Below are 11,929 nucleotides of genomic sequence, written 5' to 3'. Positions count from 1 at the left end.
CGGACAATTGAACGGACACTTAAACCCATTTACTGTACAAAGAAAAGCCATTTAACAGCCATCAAGGGCAATCTCCAGACCGATCAATATACAAACCGAGTTACGGTGACAAAGCAAAGACATTATCGGCCCAGGAAGGCCAGTTCAGCCATCACCGACTCCCGTTATGAAGACAAAACACCCCTGCAGAGAATTCTGCCCGCCAAAAATATTACAAAGACAGGACTATGATCTGGCGGGAGATAAGAATGTTCCAAAAGGGTATAACTGTGGATTGAAAAGGTCCATCAGTACGCTTCACTTCACGATTCACTTCGGTACGCTTCGTAGTTTCGCTTCACTTGTAGTACACTTCTTCAGGACGATTCGTAGCTTCGGAACTTCTACGACTCTTCGGTTAAGACAGCACTTCGGTTTCGGAACGTGGTCGGTGTTCGGCCAGGCAAGGCTCAGCCACGACGGGAAGACGACGAGGGTGGCCCGGGTACTTTTGTCGGGAGATCATCGACGACCCAGGCCGAAGAAGAAGACACCCTCAGGAGGACATTATGACTGCATAAAGAAAGCTTTTTGGGACCAGCGTCCCGCCCCGAGGAAGACCATCGGGAGATCGACGACCCAGGCTGGAGAAGAAGACACTCAGGGCCCGGCACTCCAGTGTCTCAACATCACATCGGTAATGGATTCACCCATGTGCATCCAGTTCTTAAAGTCACGTCGGTAACGGATTCATCCATGGCGAGCGCTCACCAAGGCTGTATCGACTGCCTCATCGCGGGAGAACCAAGAGGAAAACAAGCTGCGCCAGAAGTTTCCAAATCCACGTGACGACGGAAAGCTGTGTCAAAAAGGCTGCGAACCCCTTTTCGCAATTCTGAAAGTGGTGAGCATGATCCCGAGTTCCTCAAGTCAAAACTTAGTTAGGTCTAGGGGAGGGGGTTAAGGGTAGTTGTAATGTGTTACCCCTTTTACGATGTGCCGTGTGTTCCCCATTTCCATAGAGTTAAGTTCATAGATGTGTGCATGCTTGTAGTAGCTTTAATCTGTGCTTATGACATAATGCTGCAAACTGTTTAATAAAAGCATCCATTTCGTGCTATTCAACCTGGTCTATTGAGTTTTCTCTGCACTACAGTTCCCTGCACCTAAGTCCAAGGTCTAGAACCATAGGGAAGAGTGGGTCGAACCATGCAAGGGTAATTATTGCAAGAAGCCTGGCAGGAGACCAGAGCAAGCAAGAGAAACCCCCTACATACCTTGGCAGTGATGAACTCCCATCGGTAGCGGCGACCAGCGAGGTCGAGGGTGACTGTGCGGGTGCTGTACGTCCGGATGTCCGAGCCGTTAGCGGCAGCCAGCGCCTGTCCTTGTTCGCCCTTTTGGATGTCGAGGGCGGAGGCTGGGATGATGCTGTGCTGAGCTCCAGTGTCGCACAGGAACCGGCGGCCGGTTTTGTCATCCGTGACGTACAGCAGGGAGCCCGCGTGGCCCACGGCCATTGCGGGGGCTGGTACGGGGGCGGGCTTGAAGGAGCAGGGAGGTGTGCACCATTGTGCCCTGGCGCCGAACCGTGCGTGGTAGTAACAGTAGCCCGGGTTTGTGGGGCGCGAAGGCCCCGTGGGCCCCGTGGCTGGGCCTTGTGGCCGCGTGGTGGCCGGTGAGGGGCGAGCCCAGGCTGTGGCTGCCAGGTCCGGAGCGACGTCGCGGCTGGAGTGAGCGGACAGCAGCTTGTTGGCCTCGTCGGCCAGGGCTTCTAGGTCCGTGAGGCCGGACGCCACGATCGCTGGGCGGATGCTGGGAGGTAGCTGGCGGATGAACAGCGTGCGGAAGAGGGACCCGGGTGGGCTCTCGTCGGTGAGTGAGAGCATGTGGGAGAGGAGGTCTGACGGTGAGGCGTCACCGAGGCCTGGAAGGTCGTGGAGGCGGCAGTTTCGCTGTTATGTCGAGGTCGTAAATTTTTTAAGGAGCGCAGCCTTAAGGTGTGCATACTTGCCCTCCTCTGGTGAGTTCTGCAGCGCTATCCAGACCTTCGTGACTGTGGACCTACCGAGTGATGCGACAAGGTAGTCATACTTCGTCCCATCTGTGGTGATCTGTCGCAGCTGGAATCGGGACTCAGCTTGGAGGAACCAGGCTTCGGGCTGGTTTTCCCAAAACCCTGGCAGTTTCACGGAAACTGCGTTCGTGTCCGCCATTGCAGTGCTCGGAATACGTTCTGAGCGTCAGGGTCACCAATGTTGAGGCTGCCGCGGAACACGAATGGAGGCCGAACCGATCTGAGGAACACATGGCTTTTTATTACATTCTCTTGAGAAATGGCTGCCCCAGCTCTTCTCTCTGCTAAAACCGAATCCAGAATGGGGCGATGCCCGCGCTTTTGTGTACACACTGAGGGCGACGCCCGCTCCTTTGTCATGCCTTAAAGGCAGCATGCTTCTTAAAGGCAAGGTGCCCAATTTATTGTCCACGGACGGAAAAGTGGATTGCGCCCGTTTAGGTGGCGATCCGCCACAACCTATTATATTCACGTGATCACATGCTGAGTTGTCATTGGCCTGCAGGCATCTGTAAGGACTGCTATTGTTTAGAAGACCCAGGGGTCCTAACTCCATCTCCGCCACACGGTGCTGTACTGTTGTGAGTCAGAACAGACCTGATGCTTCATTAAAAGAGTTTAAACTGTAATACTCCGTTGTCCTGCAATTTATTATTTTTGTACAAAGTGTGCAAAACAAGACACTGATGTCAGGCTTCTCCCATGCACACAGTCTTTCTGCCCCATCTTCAATCACACTCCTACTATCCTGCTCTCTGAGCTGGGATCTTCCTGCTGGTATTACTGCGTAGGGATGAGACTGCTGCTGCTGGGTTAGAATCATCCTGGTTGTTGGCGTGGTGTGGGTGTGGAGCCGGGTGTAGGTGTGGAGTTGGGTGCGGGTGTGGAGCCGGGTGCTGGCGTGGGTGTGGAGCCGGGTGCTGGCGTGCTGTGGAGCCGGCTGTTGGCGGAGCTGGTTGTTGGCGTGGTTTTGGCGTGGAGCTGATTGTTGGCGTGGTGTTGGTGGAGCTGGTTGCAGGCTGACCGCTGGGGGCCGCTGTTCCCACCCGGCCCGCCTTTGTTGCCGCAGCGCCGCCTGGCGGTGATGGGGGCGCCTGCAGCCGGCCTCCCGGCTGGAGCCGAGGAGCTGCAAACGGCGACAGAGAAGGAGCCGCCAGGCTGGCCCTGGGCACTGACAGTACGGGGCAGTGCAGCACTGGACCCTCGGCAACCGGGCGGCAGAGCTGGTGGGACCCGCGCACGGTCCGCCTGATGGGAAGGAGACTGCGGGCGGGGAGCATCCACCGACAGCAGCCGAGGAGAGGAGAGGAGGGGCGGGGCGGGGGTGTGTGTGCAACCGAGCTGGAGAAAATCTCAGTCCAGAATTGATCGGAGTGAGACTGAGGGGTTGGACCCGAACTGTAGCCCAATCCTAACCAGAATCCCACATTTTACCTCAATCATAACTTCGATTGTAATTCCAACCCTCATCTCATCCCCAACCCTCATTCTAATCCTATTCCCAGCCCTAATCCCAACCTAAATCCCATCTCCAACATTAATTCTAATCTCATCTCCAACTTGAATCCTAACACTAATTCTAATCCCATCACCAACCCGAATCGAAATCCCATCCACAATCCTAATCCCATCCACAATCCTAATTTCAATCCCTAATCCTAATTTCAATCCCCAATCCTAATTTCAATCCCCAATCCTAATCTCAATCCCCAATCCTGATCCCAACTCTTATTAAAAAAAAATCCTAATCCCAATACTGATTTTAACCTGAATTCCTACTCTAATCCTATCCCAAACCTAATCCCAACTCACCCCTATCCAATCCTAACCTCTAATCCCAATCCCAACTCACCCCTATCCAATCCTAACCTCTAATCCCAATCCCAACTCACTCAGTGTCCACTGTATTTGGATCTCCTTTTGCCCCATGGGTACTAACATTGTGCTGGAGTGGCTGAAGAGCCTGAAGTTGGCCCAATACGCTGAATCCTTCATGGACAACGGCTATGATGATCTGGAGGTTTGTAAGCAGATCGGGGAGCCTGACCTAGACGCTATCGGGGTTGAGGCTCCCAGGCACCGGCAGCTCATCAAGGCGGCTGTGGCACGACTCCGTGAGGAAGAAGAAACTGGCACCGTGGTTTACTTCACTTTGGAACCACGGACTGCATCCCTTTGCCAGCCCTATATTTATACCAACCTGGAGGAATACCGGCCCAGACTGAGGACCGTACTGTGGAGGAGAGCACGAGGAACCAGTAGAGAATTGCAGAATGACATGGCATCAAACAGGAGAGCAGACCACAAGAAGAGGGTCACTTACTCCAAACTCATACTGAAGATCCGGAATAAACGACTTCGGGGCAGCAGTAATATGAACAAACTTCCTTACGCCAACAAGGTGGGTGATGGGCAGTGGGAAAAGAGGTCTCCTTCATCCTAAATGATTGTGTTTTGTGAGGATATCATATACAGGTAGCACACAACAAATGAACGGGTATAAAATAGTCAATATGATTTACGTTAAAAGGTGGAGTAATAAATGGAGGGTTGGTAACAGATGTGCAGGAGTTTTATCTTGTAACATGGACTGTTTATTTACCTAGGATGAAGGGATGTGCAGAGGGTGAAAGGTCAGTCAAAGGGGTGTGACCTTGTTCGACATATAGCTGGAATGTGTAAAGCAGCCACATAAGGATATATTGAAATTTGCTGGCAATTTGTTCTATAGGAACATATGGGAATTTTGGTTCCATATCAATATGTAGGAATCTGCGGGTAATTTGAGTTCTGGATAAATATTTGAAGCAGAGCAAAACACAGAGTGATGGGGAGAGCACGGGGTAGTGGGATTGGTTTTGGAGTGGTCCAGCAAAGAGCTGGCACGGATACAGTGAACTAAATGGCCTCCTAATCTGCAAACATCTGTGGTTCTACAAGGATATACATAGGCATCAGCCATGTATTTGCGTTCTGTACAGAATATATGAATCTGTCAAATATTTGAGTCCTACAGGGATACATATGGGAATGTGTCGAGCATTTAAGTTCTATGGGGTTGTCATGTTTCGGGATATGTACCTCCCTTTAGAACTCAAGTAACACACAGATTTCTATGTATCTTATTCATTCAGGTCCGCCACAGGTATCTCCAAGTTCAATGGTGTCAGTCATTCCCCTAAGCAGTTTGACTTTATGCCTGATGGGAAAGGCATGGTCATGCCCCCTGTTGACCTGCACTCAATGAAAACTGGCCAGTCACGCTGAGGGGAATGGCACGAGCAAGGATCTGTTGCAAAATCTGTCTCTAAGTAAAGGAGATTTTCAAGGTGCTTCAGTCATTTCAGTAGGGCAACAGAAGTGACAAATTGCTGGGTGTTAAATATGCTTTAAGAGGAAAAGAATTAGATCAACAAATTAGTCCCAGTCTTAATCTATTCTTCAGACTGATTGCCCCGGGGAACCGGAGTTCTTTCATTCAGTTTGTTACAGGGATGTCATACCAACATTTTTCTCTCATTTGGATTTCTGTATGAGTATTGATGTGGCTGTCGTTTTGTTCATATTTTAGCCCAGCTAATTTGGTGAAGGTACAGGATGTTGAGTTTTTTTGCACTGAATCGTGCATGAAAGATGGCTGAATGTAATAATTCTTGGCAATGTAAAATTAATCGAACTTGTACACTGATAGACACTCATGCTTCTGACTGGCATGATTTCTTGAAATACGTTCATCTCCCAAACATACTCAATATTCCGGAGATCACAATCCTATGTCAATCATGCCAATCAGCAATTTCGCTCAGCCGACCCTGTTGTCTCGGTAACCGTTCCCCAGCAGCAAATGATGTGTGCCTGACAACCAATTTGACACTGAATTGGAAATTGAAAGTGACCCCTCGTTATACCGAGGCCAGGGAAAGTTGGCAGTGTACTAAAATGATTGGCGTTTGAAGGAGCACTGTGTATTGTGTTAAAGAAAGCTCCTTTAATGATCCCCTTTTTATCATGGGCCAGCATAATTGTTTTAATACTATGCAAATAAATTAAAAAGCACTTGAATAAGGACGCCTGGCAATTTAAAGACGCTCACCATTGAATCTCAAAAAAAATCCCAAGTTCAAGAGAGCTGACAATGGATTTCTAAAATATGTTTCAAATTAAATAATGTTCAAATGTTACTGTATCTTTTGGAACAATAATGTGGCAATGTGACTATCTTCTGAAAGAGATAATGTGGAAATGATACAGTATCTCCTGAGCGAGAGCATGTGGAAATGGTACAGTATCTCCTGAGAGAGAGCATGTGGAAATGGTACAGTATCTCCTCATAGATAATGTGGAAATATTACAGTATCTCCAAGATACTGTGGAAATGTTACAGTATCTCCAGGGAGAGAGAGTGTGGGAATGTTACAGTATCTCCTGGGAGAGAGAGTGTGGGAATGTTACAGTATCTCCAGGGAGAGAGAGTGTGGGAATGTTACAGTATCTCCAGGGAGAGAGAATGTGGAAATGTTACAGTATCTCCAGGGAGAGAGAATGTGGGAATGTTACAGTATCTCCTGGGAGAGAGAATGTGGAAATGTTACAGTATCTCCTGGGAGAGATAATGTGGGAATGTTACAATATCTCTTGGGAGAGAGAATGTGGGAATGTTACAGTACCTCCAGGGAGAGAGAGTGTGGGAATGTTACAGTATCTCCAGGGAGTGGGAATGTGGGAATGTTACAGTATCTCCAGGGAGAGAGAGTGTGGGAATGTTACAGTATCTCCAGGGAGAGAGAATGTGGGAATGTTACAGTATCTCCAGGGAGAGAGAGTGTGGGAATGTTACAGTATCTCCAGGGAGAGAGAGTGAGGGAATGTTACACTATCTCCAGGGAGAGAGAGTGTGGGAACGTTACAGTGTCTCCAGGGAGAGAGAGTGTAGGAATGTTACAGTATCTCCAGGGAGAGAGAGTGTGGGAATGTTACAGTATCTCCAGGGAGAGAGAGTGTGGGAATGTTACAGTATCTCCAGGGAGAGAGAGTGTGGGAATGTTACACTATCTCCAGGGAGAGAGAGTGTGGGAATGTTACAGTGTCTCCAGGGAGAGAGAGTGTAGGAATGTTACAGTATCTCCAGGGAGAGAGAGTGTGGGAATGTTACAGTATCTCCAGGGAGAGAGAGTGTGGGAATGTTACAGTATCTCCAGGGAGAGAGAATGTGGGAATGTTACAGTATCTCCTGGGAGAGAGAGTGTGGGAATGTTACAGTATCTCCAGGGAGAGAGAGTGTGGGAATGTTACAGTATCTCCAGGGAGAGAGAGTGTGGGAATGTTACAGTATCTCCAAGGAGAGAGAATGTGGAAATGTTACATTATCTCCAGGGAGAGAGAATGTGGGAATGTTACAGTATCTCCAGGAAGAGAGAGTGTGGGAATGTTACACTATTTCCAGGGAGAGCGAGTGTGGGAATGTTACAGTATCTCCAGGGAGAGAGAGTGTGGGAATGTTACAGTATCTCCTGGGAGAGAGAATGTGGAAATGTTACAGTATCTCCAGGGAGAGAGAGTGTGGGAATGTTACAGGATCTCATGGGAGAGAGAGTGTGGGAATGTTACAGTATCTCAAGGGAGAGAGAATGTGGGAATGTTACAGTATCTCCTGGGAGAGATAATGTGGGAATGTTACAGTATCTCCTGGGAGAGATAATGTGGGAATGTTACAGTATCTCCTGGGAGAGATAATGTGGGAATGTTACAATATCTCCTGGGAGAGAGAATGTGGGAATGTTACAGTATCTCCAGGGAGAGAGAGTGTGGGAATGTTGCAGTATCTCCTGGGAGAGATAATGTGGGAATGTTACAATATCTCCTGGGAGAGAGAATGTGGGAATGTTACAGTATCTCCAGGGAGAGAGAGTGTGGGAATGTTACAGTATCTCCAGGGAGTGGGAATGTGGGAATGTTACAGTATCTCCAGGGAGAGAGAGTGTGGGAATGTTACAGTATCTCCAGGGAGAGAGAGTGTGGGAATGTTACAATATCTCCAGGGAGAGAGAGTGTGGGAATGTTACAGTATCTCTTGGGAGAGAGAATGTGGGAATGTTACAGTAGTTCCTGCGAGAGAGAATGTGGGAATGTTACAGTATCTCCTGGGAGAGAGAATGTGGGAATGTTACAGTATCTCCAGGGAGAGAGAGTGTGGGAATGTTACAGTATCTCCAGGGAGAGAGAATGTGGGAATGTTACAGTATCTCCAGGGAGAGAGAGTGTGGGAATGTTACAGTATCTCCAGGGAGAGAGAGTGTGGGAATGTTACAGTATCTCCTGGGAGAGAGAGTGTGGGAATGTTACACGATCTCCTGGGAGAGAGAGTGTGGAAATGTTACAGTATCTCCTGGGAGAGAGAGTGTGGGAATGTTACACTATCTCCAGGGAGAGAGAGTGTGGGAATGTTACAGTATCTCCAGGGAGAGAGAGTGTGGGAATGTTACAGTATCTCCAGGGAGAGAGAGTGTGGGAATGTTACAGTATCTCCAGGGAGAGAGAATGTGGGAATGTTACAGTATCTCCAGGGAGAGAGAGTGTGGGAATGTTACATTATCTCCAGGGAGAGAGAATGTGGAAATGTTACAGTATCTCAAGGGAGAGAGAGTGTGGGAATGTTACAGTATCTCCAGGGAGAGAGAGTGTGGGAATGTTACATTATCTCCAGGGAGAGAGAATGTGGAAATGTTACAGTATCTCAAGGGAGAGAGAGTGTGGGAATGTTACAGTATCTCCAGGGAGAGAGAGTGTGGGAATGTTACAGTATCTCCAGGGAGAGCGAGTGTAGGAATGTTACAGTATCTCCAGGGAGAGAGTGTGTGGGAATGTTACAGTATCTCCAAGGAGAGAGAATGTGGAAATGTTACAGTATCTCCAGGGAGAGAGAATGTGGGAATGTTACAGTATCTCCAGGGAGAGAGAATGTGGGAATGTTACAGTATCTCCAGGGAGAGTGTGGGAATGTTACACTATCTCCAGGGAGAGAGAGTGTGGGAATGTTACAGTATCTCCAGGGAGAGAGAATGTGGGAATGTTACAGTATCTCCAGGGAGAGTGTGGGAATGTTACACTATCTCCAGGGAGAGAGAGTGTGGGAATGTTACATTATCTCCAGGGAGAGAGTGTGGGAATGTTACACTATCTCCAGGGAGAGAGAGTGTGGGAATGTTACAGTATCTCCAGGGAGAGAGAATGTGGAAATGTTACAGTATCTCCTGGGAGAGAGAATGTGGGAATGTTACAGCATCTCCTGGGAGAGAGAATGTGGAAATGTTACAGTATCTCCAGGGAGAGAGAATGTGGGAATGTTACAGTATCTCCTGGGAGAGAGAATGTGGGAATGTTACAGTAGCTCCAGGGAGAGAGAATGTGGGAATGTTAAAGTATCTCCAGGGAGAGAGTGTTTGGGAATGTTACAGTATCTCCTGGGAGAGATATTGTGGGAATGTGACAGTATCACCAGGAAGAGAGAGTGTGGGAATGTTACAGTATCTCCTGGGAGAGAGAATGTGGGAATGTTACATTATCTGCTGGGAGAGAGAATGTGGAAATGTTACAGTATCTCCTGGTAGAGAGAATGTGGGAATATTACAGTATCTCCTGGTAGAGAGAATGTGGGAATATTACAGTATCTCCTGGGAGAGAGAATGTGGGAATGTTACAGTATCTCCTGGTAGAGAGAAGGTGGGAATATTACAGTATCTCCTGGGAGAGAGAATGTGGGAATGTTACACTATCTCCAGGGAGAGAGAGTGTGGGAATGTTACAGTATCTCCAGGGAGAGAGAATGTGGGAATGTTACAGTATCTCCAGGGAGAGAGAGTGTGGGAATGTTACAGTATCTCCAGGGAGACTGAATGTGGAAATGTTACAGTATCTCCAGGGAGAGAGTGTGTGGGAATGTTACACTATCTCCAGGGAGAGAGAGTGTGGGAATGTTACAGTATGTCCAGGGAGAGTGAGTGTGGGAATGTTACAGTATCTCCAGGGAGAGAGCGTGTGGGAATGTTACAGTATCTCCAGGGAGAGTGAGTGTGGGAATGTTACAGTATCTCCAGGGAGAGAGAGTGTGGGAATGTTACAATATCTCCAGGGAGAGAGAATGTGGAAATGTTACAGTATCTCTTGGGAGAGAGAATGTGGGAATGTTACAGTAGTTCCTGCGAGAGAGAATGTGGGAATGTTACAGTATCTCCTGGGAGAGAGAATGTGGGAATGTTACAGTATCTCCAGGGAGAGAGAGTGTGGTAATGTTACAGTAGCTTCAGGGAGAGAGAATGTGGGAATGTTACAGTATCTCCAGGGAGAGAGAGTGTGGGAATGTTACAGTATCTCCAGGGAGAGAGAGTGTGGGAATGTTACAGTATCTCCAGGGAAAGAGAGTGTGGGAATGTTACACTATCTCCTGGGAGAGAGAGTGTGGAAATGTTACAGTATCTCCTGGGAGAGAGAGTGTGGGAATGTTACACTATCTCCAGGGAGAGAGAGTGTGGGAATGTTACAGTATCTCCAGGGAGAGAGAGTGTGGGAATGTTACAGTATCTCCAGGGAGACAGAGTGTGGGAATGTTACAGTATCTCCAGGGAGAGAGAGTGTGGAAATGTTACAGTATCTCCTGGGAGAGAGAGTGTTGTAATGTTACAGTATCTCCAGGGAGAGAGAGTGTGGGAATGTTACAGTATCTCCAGGGAGAGAGAGTGTGGGAATGTTACAGTATCTCCTGGGAGAGAGAGTGTGGGAATGTTACACTATCTCCTGGGAGAGAGAGTGTGGAAATGTTACAGTATCTCCTGGGAGAGAGAGTGTGGGAATGTTACACTATCTCCAGGGAGAGAGAGTGTGGGAATGTTACAGTATCTCCAGGGAGAGAGAGTGTGGGAATGTTACAGTATCTCCAGGGAGAGAGAGTGTGGGAATGTTACAGTATCTCCAGGGAGAGAGAGTGTGGAAATGTTACAGTATCTCCTGGGAGAGAGAGTGTGGGAATGTTACAGTATCTCCAGGGAGAGAGAGTGTGGGAATGTTACAGTATCTCCAGGGAGAGAGAGTGTGGGAATGTTACAATATCTCCTGGGAGAGAGAATGTGGGAATGTTACAGTATCTCCAGGGAGAGAGAGTGTGGGAATGTTGCAGTATCTCAAGGGAGAGAGAATGTGGGAATGTTACAGTATCTCCTGGGAGAGAGAATGTGGAAATGTTACAGTATCTCCTGGGAGAGATAATGTGGGAATGTTACAATATCTCCTGGGAGAGAGAATGTGGGAATGTTACAGTATCTCCAGGGAGAGAGAGTGTGGGAATGTTACAGTATCTCCAGGGAGTGGGAATGTGGGAATGTTACAGTATCTCCAGGGAGAGAGAGTGTGGGAATGTTACAGTATCTCCAGGGAGAGAGAGTGTGGGAATGTTACAATATCTCCAGGGAGAGAGAGTGTGGGAATGTTACAGTATCTCTTGGGAGAGAGAATGTGGGAATGTTACACTAGTTCCTGCGAGAGAGAATGTGGGAATGTTACAGTATCTCCTGGGAGAGAGAATGTGGGAATGTTACAGTATCTCCAGGGAGAGAGAGTGTGGTAATGTTACAGTAGCTTCAGGGAGAGAGAATGTGGGAATGTTACAGTATCTCCAGGGAGAGAGAGTGTGGGAATGTTACAGTATCTCCAGGGAGAGAGAGTGTGGGAATGTTACAGTATCTCCTGGGAGAGAGAGTGTGGGAATGTTACACTATCTCCTGGGAGAGAGAGTGTGGAAATGTTACAGTATCTCCTGGAAGAGAGAGTGTGGGAATGTTACACTATCTCCAGGGAGAGAGAGTGTGGGAATGTTACAGTATC

The 11,929-nt window shown here is 48.2% G+C and overlaps 1 protein-coding gene across 1 annotated transcript; it reads left to right on the top strand.

Moving 5' to 3' along the window:
- The first annotated feature begins 3,983 nt into the window (after positions 1-3,983).
- Positions 3,984-4,499, top strand: LOC147121524 (sterile alpha motif domain-containing protein 5-like). The gene has a single exon (XM_085977864.1). The coding sequence runs from the start codon at positions 3,984-3,986 to the stop codon at positions 4,497-4,499; it is 516 nt and encodes a 171-aa protein (XP_085833990.1).
- Positions 4,500-11,929: the final 7,430 nt, after the last annotated feature.

This window comes from Somniosus microcephalus, chromosome 3 (genome assembly GCF_052327205.1).
Source record: "Somniosus microcephalus isolate GS21.2 chromosome 3, FLI_Smic_1.0, whole genome shotgun sequence".
NCBI classification, from domain to species: domain Eukaryota; kingdom Metazoa; phylum Chordata; class Chondrichthyes; order Squaliformes; family Somniosidae; genus Somniosus; species Somniosus microcephalus.
Note: the sequence above shows the minus strand (reverse complement) of the source record. Positions and strands in the feature narration are given on the sequence as shown.